Raw genomic sequence first — 16,507 nt, 5'->3', positions numbered from 1 at the left:
GCTTACCCCTGGTTGCCCTTTGAAGCTCTCCTGCTGTGCTTGCTGTATTTCTTTGTGTTTTCCTTATGATGAGGCAAGCAGTGAGGCTTTTCCCTGCTGGATCATAAGCCCTGCAGCTTGCACCTCCAAATTCTGTCCCTGCAAAGAAAAGCCTACCAGGCCCAGGTATTTTCTAGAGGGCAAAAGCATCCCCCAGCAGATGTTCTGTGGGAATACAAGAAAAGCTGTTCAGAGCAGCAGCTGTGGAGCAAGATAAACGGCATGAGAACCAAGGACACCTCTGGAAGGAGAAGAAGGGACTCACAGCTCTGATTGGATACATGCCTGCATGGACAGTTGAAAAGTGTTTGTATAGAGGTGTAAAGGTGGTTGGGAAAGTTGTAAGGGCGGATGGGAAAGTTAGAAAACAACAACTTGTGAAGGTATATAAGGGATGTGAGAATTTGTAATAAAGGATTTGGATCGTTCCCATCTGAGTCTGTGCCTCAAACGCTGCAGTGTTCCAGTGGAGTTCCCATTGATTTGTCCTTGCTCCCTCTGTATCACATCCCTTCTCCTCTCTCCAGCCTCCTGCCATGACATCCCTTCAATTAATCATCTCCCCTTCCCAAGCTGTAAAGCATGGGTGAAAATATCTAGCTGCTCACCTTAGGAGGCTGATATGTAGATTAATTAATATTTCTGAAGTGCCTCGAAAATTGCTGAGTGTTATTGCTACATAACAACTGTTGCTACGTAGGGAAAATCCCTGCAGCCAGATCCAGGCGTGGACACCGCACCTATGTTTCCTGCCCTTGCCGAGGTCACAGCCTGGCTTTGCAATGAGCACAGAGCCAGAAAAATCCCCATTTTGGCTTCCCCAACACTTCACTTGCGCTGTTTCTGCAGCTTATCGTAGTGTCCCATCAGACATATCCACATGCCCCATTCCAAAGCATCCCAGGTGGTGTTTTTGGTGGGCAGCTTGTCTTCCCTGGGCAACCAATCGTACCCAAAGCAGGGCCAACACCCAGCCACACAGAGCTGTTTGTCTCCCATGGCAGAAGTAGGGAGCAAGGGCGGGTCTGCTGTGCTTGGCAGGCCTGAATGCCACACCTCAGCATCCGAGTGACTCACAGGCCGCTCAACCAAGAGGCAGTTTAAATTCTCCTCCCCTTTTCTTGCAACCAGGCAACAAGCTTTTTAAAAAAAAAACAGTGTGTTTTCTCCTAGCTTCCCTGCTGGGAATGTCTCATTTTCCGTGGCTGAGAGCCTTGCTGCAGTGGGCGTCGATTTGGTCGTTGCACAGGGGAAGAGAGGTGAGTTCGGGTTCCATCAGTGGACTTTGGTGGTCCATCATCAAGCCTGAAAGACAATGGATACATGGATTAATTAAGCATGTCCAGACTGGTTTTCTGGTCCTGAGGACAGCTGGTAATGTACCAGTGCTGTCAAAGTTTTCTCTGACATATCAAAGCTGCTTTCTTCGAGAGGTGCCCAGCTCAGACATTTCCAAATCATTCCTGGGCAATAGCTGGCCCAGAACAAAATGAACAAAGTTCCTAGCAGTTATCATTTTACCATCATGGGTACCGTCATTAGGCCATTAGAGGTTTCTCCTTCCATGGAAGAACACTGTGTCTCCTTCGTGGCCACGCAAGAACTAACAGAGCCACCAGAGCCCCAGATGGTCAGGGCTAAGCATTTGCTAGGAGGGTGGGTTGCTGGCTCCTGGTAGCAAGTCTGTGCTTTCACAGCTCTCTGATTCATTACAGGCTGCAATAAGCTGCAGTAGCTTGAGTCTGCAGGCATCAGCCTGGGACAGAGTGTTCTCCTTTGGGAAATATTCAAGGCAAGGCTTTTTCCTCACCAGTGTCATGGGAGCTTCAGGGGAACGAGCAAAAACCAAGGGGCTGCAAGAGGAGTTTTCCAGGGTGAGAGGACAAGGATGCAACAAATGAAGTTCAGGGATGAAAAACACACAATGACACACGCAACAGTAGGAGGTGCTTTCATCTTTCAGGTGGAAGCAGCGGGGTTTGATGTCGGCTGCAATAATTCAGGAACAAGATGTGAACTGGACTCCAAAAAGCAAAAGCAAAACAAAAGCCATTGGTAGCATCCAGAAACAGACATCAGGGAAGAGGTCAACACAAGCGGCTGGGGAGGTCCCAGGTGAAAATCCCCTTGCAGCAGCCACTAAACAAACCTTATTTAGACAGAGCCCATGGAGGACTCCTTCCTTCTATCTTTTTACTGTGACTGTCAGCCTGAGACACTATGTTAATTACATTTTTCAAGTGGGAGAGCAAAGGAAGGGGTATTACTATGTTACCACGGGGTCACTTTGTGCAGCTTAAATGAGAGCTGCTATGGGAGTGGGGGACAGTCTTTGCAGTGCCATGGTCTGCTGCTTGCAGATGGGCTTTGTGACGCAGAGGCTTAGTTTTAGCCCGCCTTGGTTTCCCTGTGCACCAAAGGGGCTGCTAAGATTCCCTCTGAAGCGGTGCTCATGGCTGGGCACCTCAACACCCTTCACACCTGAGCCATCAGCCAGCACCGTGTGCCAACTTGCTCGACCCTTTCAGCAAGGAGCTCAGCTTTGACTCGTGGTTGGGAGCATTTCCATGCGCGTGTGGGCTGACTCACAGCTGGGGGATGGATCACGGCAGCACGGTGCTCACCTGTTGTGTTGTGCTCACCGTGCCCAGCGACAGTCACTTGGGCTTGAGTCACCGCATCGCCACCTGATTGGACTGGCTCATCTAAGAGATCTTTTCCAACCTTCATGACTCTACGAGCCTAGGTTTGTACATATTTGTATATCACACCTACACCCCCCCTTTCCCACAAGCTGGCACTACAACTCCCAGCACGCCCCGCACTCCAGGGCCGTTACCCCGCCTCCTTGTTAGCTCCGCCTCCAGGCTGTTGGGTGCGCGAGTGTGCGGCGGCATCAGAGCCAGTAGTCTGGTTGAGCGGCGGCTGGAGGTGGGTGGTGCAGGCGGCGTCGCCCGGCTGTGCTTTGCTCTGCTCTGCTCTCCGGCCGTGGAAGGCAGTCAGTCAGTCAGTCAGTCAGTCTGTCTCTCAGTCCCTGCTCGGTGCGTCTCTGCGGTCCCCCCGTCGCTTCAGGGAGCCGCGGGCGCCTCTCCCGCCTGCAGCCGCCTTCCTGCGGTAAGTCCCGCTCCTGCTGCGGCGCAGCCCGCCTCCGCGCGGCCCTACGGCTGGAGGGCGCCGCTCCGGGCCTGGCCCCCTTCCCCGCTTTGTGCTCCGGGCGGCCGGCTGTAGCTTCGTTGGCTTGTTATGTTTGATTTTGTTTGCGTTATTGTCTTTTTTTTTTTTTTTTTTTTTTTCTTTCCCTCTTTAATTCCTTTTTTTCTTTTATTTATATATATATATATTTTCCCCGTGCCTTTGTGCCGGTTGGTTGGCTTTCCGTGCGGTTTTGTTTCCTCCCCTTTGCTGTCTCCGAGGGGATCGCCGTGCCTTTGTGACGGAGCGGCAGCCAGCCATCCTCGGGAGGAGGGGGGCGGGGGGGGGGGGGTAAGGAGCGGAGATATTAGAAATAATTTGTTTTAAAATCACGCTGTTTTTGGACTCCGGAGGTTTTATCGAATCGAAGGGTTCGGGGTGATCCCCGTTTCCCCGAGGGGGGAGGAAAGTGTGCGTGGAACTGGCGGCTGCGATGAGGCGCACCACACAAAGGGCGCTGGGCGGGTTGCCTCCCGGCCCGGCGCTACTCCCCCGCCGCTCTGCGGGTTCTCTTGTCGAGCTGTCGGGATGAAAGCTCGCTCTGAGAGGCTTCACGCCTGCCCTTCTCCCCCGTCGGCTCTTTGTGAGCAGCGCAACTTTCACCGCGTCGCTGAGCGATGCGGTTTCGGACGGAGCTAACTAAGAGCCGGGAGGTCGCTTGCTGCCTCCGGGAGCCTCGGAAGGCATTGAAAAGGCAGTTGTGTTTTCTACCGAACGCTTGTTTGTTCGTCGTGTTTTCGCTCCCTCTCCCCAAAAGCTGCTGTTGTCTGAGCTCTGCAAAACGCTGCTTCGTAGTTGGGCTGTAGCGATCTCGTTGCTGGCCGTGCCTTTTAAAGGCCGCTCGTTTGTTTTCGTTGGGACTCTCAAGCCTTCAGAACGTGCTCGTCGGCTTGTAGAGCGATTGGAGGCATCGGGCAACCCGAGCTTTGGTTCCACATCCCGGGAGCGATGGCTTTATTTGTTCCATTTGGAATCCGCACGGGGGGAGGCTGGGGGCAGAGGGCTGTTTCCGGTTTCTGTTGGGCAGCGTTTCATATTGCACAAAGAAGCAGCTAGATGACCTGTTGATGATGCATCTTTCATCGCTCTTTATGCTGAGAAACGAAGCCGTGTTAGTGGAGACGAGGGCTTTTCCCGAATAGGTCTTCCGGGTTTTCATTTGCGTGAGTGTTGTGGTCTGTGTGGCTTTATGTCTTAGGCCAGCAGTTTCAAAGCGAGTAGCGTGGTGGCGAAGTTCACAAGTCTGCACCGGACATCCCCTCCTGCTTTCCCCTAAACCCCGCAGGAAAAGCCTGGGTGGTAGGAAACCAAGCCTGGGTGGTAGGAAACCAAGCCAGCTAGCTGGGAAGTTAGTCTCTTTTTGTGCCCTTTTCGTGCCACATCAGGGAAGTATCCTAACTGCTTCTTAAGTTCTTACCTATTTGTTGTGAATGGCCGGGCGGGAAGCTTTGGAGCAGGTCTTTGTTATGTGTAGGCATCTGCAGCATGCCTTAAGTTTCAATGCCTTCTGTTTCTAATGAACTAGTCTTGTAGGAGCGCCTCTGTTATGCCAAGCACAGTCTTGTACTTAATGTTACTGTACTTACCAAGCAATGAAATGTGTTTCTTCATGTGGCAAGTCGTGTCTTTTTTTGTCTGAAATTAAAATTTCAACTACCAGCATTTCAATTAAAACGAAGCTTAAATATTTGTGTCAGTGCAAAATCGGTGTTATAACCATTGCGTGTTTTGGTATTGGTTTATGCTAAGAAACTGAGTAAAGAAAACAGCATTATTTCACTTTGGGATTTTCAGCTAGTGACTGTGTGGTTGTAGATGCAAAGCAGAGCATCATCTGCTTGCAGCCAGTGATACTTAAACTCTTATTCATTTGCAAGGAACTAATTACAAATATAATTTTGTATGTAACATCTTAGACAGGATCTATGGAATACGGGAAAACAGAGAACCTGAAACTGTTTGTAGATCCTGATCCATGCTGTGAGCTAAAGAAAGAAGAAAATGGATATTTCATGAGAGATGAAGTCATCTTTAAGGGCGTACTTGTAAGCTAAGTTGGGCGGTTGGTTTGGAGCTCTTGAAGGATGCTAATAATTGAAAGTCCTTGTTGTAAGGCTGGTCGCTGAGCATCTTGCTGATTAGGCCATAGAAGTTTTGACTGTAGGTGGCATTAAAAGGAAGTCCTCAGCTCTTTTGCTTCCAGACATTCATTCCTTAATCTTCAGATTCACAAGTGTGCTGACAAACTGTCAGAGGAAGTGACAGCAAAGAGATGGTGTAGGAAGTAGGTCAAGCTCTGCTGAATACTGCTGAGATAGTTTCAGTGGAAAAAAATAAGCATGTCTACATCTGATCTAGTTTCTGTTTCCTTTCACTCTACTGGTTACAAGAGTCGCCAGTATATCTTACCCTCCTACAGCGGTTTCCAGCTCCTACTAAAGTGAACATTGTCTCCCTAATCAGGCGGCAGTTAGGCTGCCTGGATGGAAGGCCTGGTGGTGAGGAAGGCGAAACAGCAGTTTAGTTCTGGCTTTGTGCAGCGCTGGGTGCCCACAAATTGCCAGCTGGGCAAAGCTAAAGTGGTCCTTTGTTTTCCTGGAGGCCTGAGGCCGTTTGTGGGGTGCATTTCCATTTGGGCTCCTTCACTCTGTGCTGCTGAGGCTCTGCTGGTCTGGAGCAATAGGGTAGCATTGTGGAGTGTTCTTGTGTCCAGTGGATGTTACAATTGTTGCAGGTACTTGCATATTGCAAGTGTTGCAGGCATATTGCATGTTGCAGGTACTTGCATATTTCTTGTTCGTGATATTGTTTGTATGTAACAAGTACTCAAAAACCTGTCAGTTTAAGGAAAAGTCAAAAACTTTGGCATGCTGCAAATAATCCTTACATTACAAAAAAGCAGGCTTTGCCCTGTTACTGCTAACAGTGTGATCTGCAGGAAAAATACCATTTTGCACTATGAATGTGTTCTGATCCAAGTGTCCTGTATTTACACTGTTTTGAAGGCAGGTATTACTCATATGTTGAGATGGTGCTTCAGTGCTTGGCCCAGGTAAGTGCATGGCTTATTGGCTGCCTATGTCAGCCCTCTGTCACAGCCTTCTTCTACTGACCCTCGTTGTGCCACTTGGAGCTACAAATGTGCTTAAATATTGAAATGACCTTTCTGCAACAACTTTGTAGTCATGAGCGAGTGCAGAAAGTATAGTGGTGTCTGCTTTGGCAAGCTGCTGAAGCCATCTTTAGGTGTCTCTACAGGACAGTTGTGTTGATCTTATTTTTTGGTACCCCGTGCTGGAGGTAGGTGGTCATCTAGTTTCAATAAAGGCAGTGCGGTGTTTCTAAATGATGTGAGCTCAAGTGTGAGCTAGTCATCAGTTTGTTTGATTCAGACCAGTTGGAAGCATTTGGTTAAAGATTAATGGTATCCTCAGGTCCTTGCCATGTAGGAACGTGGTTTGGTTCATGAATAGGTAATAAAAGTTAATCTGTTGACCTTGTTTCTTAATCCATGGTGCTGAACTCAGTCCTAGTTACTTGACTGCCATGCATGGTATGTACTTACATAAATGCCTACATTTTAGGCTCAAATCTCATGTACTCGAGAGCAGAGTGGATCAACCCTTGCAGTGCATTTCAGGCTGCCATTTGGGGAGTGGGAATGTTCTCTGTTACTGTTCTAAAGCGTGTGGCACTTGGCAGAGGAGGAGGAGCCCTTTGCCCCATTGCTGCATTCCTCTTTGAGAGAGGATTTAGTCAGTTCATGTCAGATTGCAGTACTTTCCTTCTTCGCCAGCAGAATATGTTACAGAAGGCTTTGTCTTGCTCAAAATGTTCCTGATCTCCCTTGATGTCAGCTATATGTCTATGTCAGCCAGATGTTTTCCTATGCCGACCCTGTTTGCAGCAGTTTAATTGCATAAATGTGTTTTCAAGAGGGCCAAAAGCATTCTTTCGGGGAGGCTTTTCGTAGTAGAGATATCTGGGGCCAAGAGGTGCAGATCTGGCTATACTAGGTAAGAGTGGGCTTGTGTATGTGTCAGTGGACACCTACTAATGAACAGAAGTTAATCAGAGTCTCAGATATTAGCTAACAGGCTGACAAAAGCTTGCCTACAAGTAAAATACTTGGGCAGATGACCACGGTTGTTTTGGCAGAAAAGCTTTTGTTGCTAAATGCTGTGTTTCTGTGTTTGTTTCTTTAGCATTTGCTATAGTGGCTGAGGCTCTGTTGTGTGGTACAGAAATGAACAGCAAGGAAGGTAATAAGAAACTGAAGCTAGACTCAGACCAGAAGAGATCTGTGGATTATTTTGAAGTAGGATAATTGGAGGAGCTACCAGAGAATAGTTCTTGTGTGTTGAGGTTTTCAAGTAAACTGGATACATCGTAAATGTTTTGTAGATGTTTGCAAGGTGTGGAATTGAAGCAAGTTTGTTGAGCAAGATTCAGCACAGCCAGGACTCTAGGAGGAGAAAAGCCCTGCCTAGCCAAAGCTGCTTTTAAGTAGACTGCTATCAATGGGTTATTGCATCTATTGCCTCTTGATTTACCTGCTTGCATATCCTTAGCTATGTGCATTTCAAATATGTAATGTTTTTGCAGTTATATGACCATTTGGGCTTCGTTACAAACAGTTAAAAGGGCTCTTTCTTGAGCTGGGGTAGCAATTTTCTTCAAAGGCAAGGCAGGTGATAATATCAGTCCTGTCAGTTTTGTTCTCTTACTCTTCTGTAAGGACTATTGTAAGATTTGCATTAAAATCTGTGGAGTTCAAAGCTTGTAAGAGTTCTCCAGGGGCAAAGCAAGAGCAAATTTGGCTGATTCAGATATGTCACCCTGGTCGGTCTGTTTGTCAGTGCTCCTCCCCAGTTGTCTGAATGGAGCCGGGAGTGATTGGAAAGTAGCAACTGCTGAGAGTTTCTCCTGCCTTCTGCCAGTTCCTCCTCTAGGAGGGTAGTCCCGTAACCTGGGTCAACAGCATTAATGTTTTAGTTGTTCTTTAGGTCACAGGAGTCTGACTGGTATCTCTGGGTTACATCTACCATCAGTTCCTTCTGTTTTCAGTCACTGAGCGGTATTGAGTAGACAGGACTTGGTTTTAAAAACATACAGACTGGAGTACTTCACTACGTTTTATTTGTCCTAAGAAAATTGATCGTGTGCAATAATAGAAGCTGTCTCTGAAGAGCTCCTGTTTAAAAGTCTCAGGGCTCCTTTTCTCTTAAATGTTAATGTGTGCTGAGTTTTTTCTGGCTTTTTTTTTTTTTTTTTTTTCTTCCTTTTGATGCCATCTTGGTATCCTTTCTGCTTATCTGAAGGAGTTGTAATTCAATGCTTTTACAAGGATAAATATTGCCTGATTCGGCTGGCAGAAGAAGTCATGGTTCTTCAGTATATCATACACCAAATAAATAGTTCAGTTATATGGTTAAGGGAAAAAAAAATCCAGAATGCATCACACATGAGTCTTACTATCCAAGTAATTCACTTCCTTTTAAAGAACTTGTTGCTCATTTCCCTTTTGTAACTCACCCCTTGGGATAAGCTGCTAATTCTAAAACTGTCAGTTCTGCCATTTCCCAGTAATGTATTTCTTTCTTTGTTTGCTTTTTCCCCAAGTCACTTGACGTACTCAGAGGTGTGTTTAACATGTAAGAAAACAAACGCACCTGGGTGTTTGATAAATACAGCGCCTTGCTGCATTGCATTTTATTCACTGCTGTATTTCAAGGCTAGCAGAAGATGACTTTAAACTTCAGTTCTTAAGTAAGAATGCAGGGTCCTCAAGCCTTAGTTAGTGTCAGGTAGTTTATGTACTTGCTCTCTGGGCTGGCTCCTTTCTGCTGCGCTAATGCTCTGTTTTGAGTTTGGAGATGAAAAATTAAGATGTCACTTAATGATGTCAAAATGTGAGAAAACAGGAAGAGTTCCTCACCATTCAGTACAACCACTTCCATAATCAAACATGTTTGATAACTCGGTTTCATAGTTGGGAATGCTGTATTCTGAGATCCACAGCAAGCTGTATGATGCTCACCCATGGTGGGAAGCCCCAAAGTAGGCCCCTAGGTGTTCTATTTGGTCTTTTTTCTTAATTGTGTGATGATGATGCTTAGGTGAATTTGTGCTTATAGTGTTGCCATGATAAATACAGACTGCTCTTCTGGTCCCATCTGCTGTGCCCGCATCTCCTCAAGTTAAACGAGCACGTAACTGTGCACCTCATCCCTGGGGCTAGCAGACCAAGGTAATACAAGTTGTGCTGCAGTGCTTGTTACTATCTGTAGACAGCTGATCTCTCCTTTGTGCTTAGATGACTTTCCTAGCCAAGTCACTCCCTCTTGATCCCCGTGGTAGGTGGATCTATCACTCCAGAATCTTTGTTCTTTGATCTTCTGTTAATAAGGTAATTACTATGCTGATGATAGCCCACATCAATTCTTAGAGCATTCATTTGGCGCTGTATGAGAAATAGCTGTGCAGTAGAGGTTTCTACTGTAAAGGCACCCTATTGGTGCTGCAGGAGCTGCTGACTACCAGCAAAGGTTTCTGAGCATTGCTCAAGGTTATTGCAGAGGGCTGGAGTGTACAGTGCTAAGTGCAGCAGTTGGGGTTTCTTCCTTCCTCTTGGAAAAAGAAATAACACGGTATTTTATTGAGGTGATGATCACTTGCGGAAGTTGAATTGCTCAACTTGATCTTGCAAGCAGATAATTGCATAGGTAGCTTCATATTTTTTTTGGTGCATGTGTGCATATCTTTCTGGTCACAGTCAGTACATGGCTAGTTTTGTTAGCTTTGCCCAGGGGCTGAGTAGCAGATGTGAATGTAGAGTAGGTCCTTGTGCTTGTTGCTGTTGGCTGAGGAAGGCCTTGATGAGGCGCTGGAATGTGGAGGTTTAGGGATAGCAACTGCTTTTCAGTCCCTCTGCCAATCTGTGTTTGTGCTGCTTGATTTTCCTCATTTCCATATCTATTTACTAAGCAGTTTTTTGGTGAGCTATGCATAGCAGGCAATGGAAACTCCTACCTGTACAGGAAAAGCATTAGAAGCATTTTTCCTGTGATTTTTTCATGTAATGTAAGCTCAGATAGGAGCATATTGAAGTTGGCAATGTCTAAATGGTAGCAGAGATATGAGCGTGATCCAAAAGATAAGGGGAAGGTAAACTTTTACCTTAAAGCTCTGAGGGGCCAGTCAAAGGGAGAAGTGAAGAGCGTGCTTATCGTGTCAATTAGGCATGTGCAGTGAACATCTGGTGTTTTTCAATCTCTTAGAGTCCACACTAACAAGTGCTGTAGGTCTGCTGCTATCTTATTGGTATTATGAATAACAGTAACAATCAGATTTACCCGGCCCTTTTGTTATGTACTTCAAAATGTCAGCCGTTAATAAATAGCAATTTTAATGATCCAGGTCGTACTTGGTTTGTGTGTAGAGATGGCCAAGGTTTTCCTCCCTGCCTTGTTCTGAGCAGCTGTCAGACATAGGGTGGTGTGTTTTTTCTCCTGCTCCCCAGCACGTGTCCACAGCCATAGATGGGGCTGGGTCTCTCAATGAAAGCATGGGAAGGGTACATTTGCTCTCAGATCCCAGGGAGGCGCTGGGGAGGGACATGTAAGCTGTCCCTAATGTAATAACAGAAAACCTCATGAAGAGTTGTGCTCTGCTGTGCTGTCCAATTAGGAAATCAGTGTTCTTTGCCTGTGTTAGATACTGCAAAGCTAGGGGGAGGGATCTGTTTGTGAGGATGGTGTCTACAAAGCTAGATGGATGTTAGGCTCGTATCCTTGCCTTCGTTTTGATAGAAGTTAAGAAGCTCCCAGGTGTGTTGATTCTTGATTTGCTGATGTTTGGAGGCTACTAACATTTGGTTCCTAATCAAACCTTGCTCGGCTCTGAAGTATGTAAACTAATGAAGTACCAATACACAGTGCAGCTGGGTGAATAAACTGTTAGCACAGCGTGAGTTTCCAAGGTTCACAGACCTCATTTCTTTCTTCTGCTTTGACTGTCTCAGGTGTTGAGGTGTGTGACCAAGGAGCAGGTACGGAACTTGCCTGAGCCACGGTGCTTAGGAGGAAAGCACGGTGATTTCTAGTATGGGGAGTCACAACATCTGTTTGTAACCTTTGTCGTGAGTGGAACAGATTATGATAAATGCAGTTACTCTGCCAGCCAGCATATGCTCGAATTCACAAAACATGCCAATTAGATTTAATACGAATGTTCCCTCAGAAAGATCACCTTGATTTAATTCTTTTTCAGATGCATAAAGTAGAAATAGTCTGAAGCTGTTTGTCCTTTAAAGACTGCTATATTTCTAGCTCTTGGCTGACATTGTCCACAAGTACTTCATGTTCCACTGGGCTTGTGCCAAATTTAATGTACTGTGTGTACTGAAAGCATCAAAACTAGAGTGACTTCAGTTTTAGATTTTCCAGCTACCATTATTGATATTTCTTAGATCTGTTCCATCCAGCCTATCAGTTTAATTTCTTTTCCCTGTGGGAATTTGGGTAAGGATCTTGACACAGTGTTTATTTGCCTGCCTGGGGACTACTAATGTGAGTGAAAGCTGTAGATCAGGTATCTCTGCAGTGGCTAAACTCACCATTTATGGGAGCTAAATCAGCACACTGAAATCTTTTTGATCTCATGACTTTAGCAGTGATGGGCACACTGTGAGTAGGGATAATGTTATACACAAAGTCCTTCAGCTATTCTTCAAGAAACTTAAATTTGGTAAAAATCTGAGGCTAGAAAGGACTGTTGCCATCAGCTAATCCTAGTTCACGCAGTACCATAAATGGTGGGTTTCCATCTTGCGGTGTTTCTATGCTGTACAAATCCCAGCCTGTAAGATGTTAGACTGAAGAGGAAAAAGAGGTGAGGGAGAGAAACAGTGCAAGTAGTGGCTGTGGTAGTAGGCAAAGAGAGGAAGGAAACAACGGGGGGAGAGAATGGGGCATGGTGCAAAACAGCCAACCAGCATGGCTTGGTTTGTTCATAGTACCACAGTCGTCAGGTCTGCTGATCCCTGCTTGACAGCTGTGTCTGCTGGCTTTGTATTTTGGCTGTTCATCTTTTATTTTCAACCCTCGGGGCCAAGTAGCTGTGCATAAGCATGGCTTCTGGCCAGGTGGCTCATCGCCCTCAGAGCAAAGCAGGATTCCCTTCTATTATGCTGATGTGGAAGAGCGTGGCACTCAAAGGAGCCTGGTGTTTTCCCCCCTCTAATAGTTTTCCTGTGCCTCTTGTTATTAAATGCCGATCTGTTCTGGTTTCTGCTTTGCAACTGCACCCTTTGTTAGTGCTGCTAGAGCAAAGTTTGCTTAGTTCTTCAAAGACGCATGAAACTGGGGAGAGGGAGGGGGTCTCTTGTTGCAGATCTGAAATCCCAAGCAGTTCTGTGTTCCTCATTAATACTTGACATATGTGGGAATTACTCATTAGTCCTCCTGGCACCCGATGGTTTTTGTTAGGCCTAACTTCTCTGCCTAATTAAAGTTGTTTGGTGTTCAAGCATAGCTTGCGGTTCAGTGCCTGCTCCCAGATCTCCGAGCGTAGCAAAGACTGTAACAGAAAAATTGTCCCAATAAAAGAAAGTGCAAGAAATGACTGTTGCAAATCCACTTTTGTATCCATGACCAAATTAAAAGTTTTTAGTTTACTACAGTTACTGTGCTTATTTTCAAACTTATTTTCAAATATTCTTCATATAAGCTGAGTGTTTCGAGTGTTGATAAGATTTTTGTTGTACTAAGTCATCTTTTTGCCGATGGGCTTAGCTTTTGCTACATAAAGGAGCAAAACAAGTTGAATATAAGGGTGTGTACAAAGAAAACAAGAATAATCTCCAAGTCAACTGCACAGAGTTCTCTATTTGTGTTTGTTTGCAGACGTGTACATGGAATGTAGTGAATGCAATTGAGGAATAGGTCTGGGCATCAACATGTGAACACCATAATGTGGTTGTGCATAAACGTTGCCTAAATGCAAGGCAACAGTACTTTATGCTGTCTTGAAATTGTTTAACCACAGGTTGAAATCCTGCTGTAGGTCAGCGGTAACCTGGTGCAGGCGTTCCTACAGAGCAGGTGATGGGAATAGGTGGTAAATAATAGTTCTGTGAATCAGTGCTCCTGTCTTTGCACACAAGGCTTGTATCTCTGCACTAGTGACCAGGTTCCCAATGAATAGAAGCACTTTTGGAAGGGATCGCTAGAGATCTAGTGCAGACTCTTCTGCTTCCACTGCTTAAAGCAGTTTGAAGTTCTAGTCAACACCTTCATCTTTTCATATTGAATGGTCTTGAACAGCATACCAACAGCATGCAACATCCACTGGCATTACTGTCAGTCTCCTGCAGAAGTATAACTTGGAAGTACCCTGTATCACTCCAGAGTTTTGTGGTTTTTTGGTAAGTCTTGAGCATGCTTGAACAGACCGACTGGTATGTGAATTCACTGAAAAAATTTGGACAACTGCGTGTTTGAGCTGCTGTGCACTAGGAATATCGACTGGGTACAACATATGCCATGTTCAAAGAAATGCTATTAACAGAAGAACTCCTTCTCTTAAGATGTCTGTTCGTTCAGACACCGAGCCAACATCGATAAGTCTCTGCGTACCCATTCTTCTTTACAGTGGCTGGAGCAACAGGTAGATTTCCTGTCTCTGCCTCCTCCGGCCGACTGTTCTCAATTGGTGATACTAGCTGTTTGGTGCTAATGTGGATGGGGCTTAACCATATGGTCTCACTCTCACTTTCTCTCGCAGTGTTGAAAAATCTTGTCCTGTCTACACTAGCAGCTAACTGATCTGCACCCATTGTTGACAGCCACCATCATCAACAGGTCATTTTCCCTCTGCAAGCCTGGCTTTTGGTTATGTATCGTAAATCCAAGTGGAAGTGCGGTTACGATCTTGCGGTTCTTGAACACGGTGAGTTTACATCTGCACAGTTGTTCTAAGAGAGCAAACGTTTCTTCTTGCATCTGAACTTCCATAGATGAAAATCTTGAGGAGAAAGTTAGGTAACTACATCTAACAAAATCACCTATGTTCCCTTAAGATATCCCATTTATTTAGCTCTTTAGATTTTAAGGTTACTTGCTAGAAGTACAAGCACAGAACAATACAAATGATTAGTGTTGTCTTGCTTTTACTGACCGTAACTGTATTTGTTCACTAAACGCTGCCTTTTTTAAAGTGGGTGGAGAAGAAATGCCTTAAGTTGTTCGTGACTGTCTCCTTACAGCAGCTGCCCCAGCTTTTATAAAACTGCTGATGATACAAGAGATATGACTGTTAAGTTCTACCAGGCCATATTTCCTCATTCCCTAACACTGAACTTCTACTGAAGACTTTTTCCAGAGGCTCTGAGCTCGTATCATGTTGCAGTGCCTTCTGAGAGTGATACCTTGCTTCTCCCTCTTGTATCCCTGGCCTGGGTGCTTGCAGCCCCACTTCTGAGCTCTGAATTATGCAGCCCTGCACACTTCTTTGTTCTGGATCTGCTGACCACAACTTTCCAGCACAGAGGGGACATTTCTCACCAACCTCATGGAAGACTGCTGCGATTAAATTCCTTTCTCAGAGGTTCAGGGAGCTGAATCTTAAGTTTTGACATTAGTCTGACAATATACCCTTTTGATGTGGTAGGTTTAAAATGCTTGTATTGCTTTTAGTAGCCTTGTCACTGTATGTGTGTGGCTCATTGGTTTTTCTTCACCCTCTTGTTTTTTGGGCAACTGCTGTCGCCTCATTATTGTTTGCACAAAAGTAATGAAGGAGTGTTGTAAGAATGTCATCTTTTCCTTGCTTAGACCAGCTTTGATAGCAAAAGTAAGTCTAGTGAAAGTAAGAATGCAAACTCGAATCCAATGGGTGTGATTAATAACAAGAAGACTTGGCGTATGACTTTGAAAATGTTTAGGGTTTTGCCTTACATCTTAAGGGATCAGAGCCAGTAGGCATGAGATGGTAATCATAACGATGTTTTTAATGATCAAAGCTATCATTATGTCAGTGGCTGCTATTTTTACTTAAACTGCCGAAATCCTAAAGCTGGTTGTGAGCAGTCAGTATAGGTGGTGAACAACCTGGAACACTTTAAGTATAGAAAACTCAACATTGTGATTTATTTATTTTTTTTTCCAAATGACTTGGACTTCATTAATGCTGTGTAGCTCTTCTAGTTTCAGATCAGCTGTGGATTCCGCCATGCCTCTCTTTTTTGTCAGCTTTCTCTCCCAAGGAAATTTTAATTTCACAATTACTTGACAGCGCTGCTGTATTTGAAAGGGAACCTTTGATAATACAGTATGATCTAGAGCTTTAAAAATACTGTAGCTAGTGGAGTTTTGTTTCATCAGTTCAAAAGCTTCATCTGTTAATGAAGAAATAGTCTCTAGCAAGACAGAATGGCTCAGAGAACATTCACAGTGTTCAAGTAAGCCAGTATACTTGCAACAAACTTAGCAAGAGTCTGCTTTCCTAAGAGCTATGGAATACAGTTGTTAGTGAAGCTGAGTGCTGGAGAATCTCAGAGGTTCCTGGTTTCTGAGTGCTTCATCTCTTCAGTCAAACAGTGCAAAGCTGAAGTACTGTACCTGGCGTTGTGTGCTGTCTCTGACTGCACTGTAACCATCCTGAATGTCTGGGGCTTATCCAAAATCAGAGCAGTGAATTAAATTACATGTTCAGCCCAGATCTGCTCTAGTACAGTCTTGCTTAGGTAGGCTGATAGCGATCTTGCTTACGCTGGTTAATTTGGTTGGTTGCACCTAGGTAACAAATAACGACTTGGATATCAGGTTTGGTGAGGTGACCAGGCAGGTGAGCAAGAGCAGAAATAGGAGTCTAATTCCTTTTCCTTGCTAAGTATACTTTTACTCTGTTTTTTGCACAATATACTGAGAAACAAAGTCCTGCTGTTCAGTTCAATTGATTGTTTGCAGATGAGCCGCAAACCTCAGTTTTATTTTTGCAAAACATTGTGGAGGCTTAATGTAATAACAAAAAGAGAGAAAGAACTCAGTCTGTTGCTACATTACTGTGCCAGGAAATAATCTTTCCTCTCTGACCAGTTGTGTAGCTGTTCCAGCCATGGTATGATGTAGTTTTACTTTTTTAACAATGGCTTTGTTTAGGTTATCCTTTCAACTAATGGTTTTGGCATGCTTTAATAAAAAACACAGAAAACCAAAACACTTATCCTTAAGAGGATCTTGCTGCAATATTCTGCTTTGGCTAAACTTAAGGACTG

The 16,507-nt window shown here is 45.0% G+C and overlaps 1 protein-coding gene across 2 annotated transcripts in view; it reads left to right on the top strand.

Annotated features, from left to right (window-relative positions):
- The first annotated feature begins 2,907 nt into the window (after positions 1 to 2,907).
- PELI1 (pellino E3 ubiquitin protein ligase 1) overlaps positions 2,908 to 16,507 on the top strand; it is a 40,309-nt gene continuing 26,709 nt past the window's right edge. The window contains exons 1-2 of one of the 2 annotated variants that reach the window (XM_072333008.1): positions 2,944 to 3,153; positions 14,017 to 14,181. In XM_072333008.1, the coding sequence (XP_072189109.1) occupies positions 14,127 to 14,181 (55 nt within the window). In that variant the 5' untranslated portion in view covers positions 2,944 to 3,153; positions 14,017 to 14,126. Of the gene's footprint in view, positions 3,154 to 14,016; positions 14,182 to 16,507 lie in introns of both variants that reach the window. The other variant, XM_072333009.1, reaches the window with a different exon arrangement.

The sequence above is a fragment of the Excalfactoria chinensis genome, chromosome 3 (assembly GCF_039878825.1).
Source record: "Excalfactoria chinensis isolate bCotChi1 chromosome 3, bCotChi1.hap2, whole genome shotgun sequence".
Taxonomy (NCBI): Eukaryota; Metazoa; Chordata; class Aves; order Galliformes; family Phasianidae; genus Excalfactoria; species Excalfactoria chinensis.
This window is presented reverse-complemented; position numbering and strand designations above follow the sequence as displayed.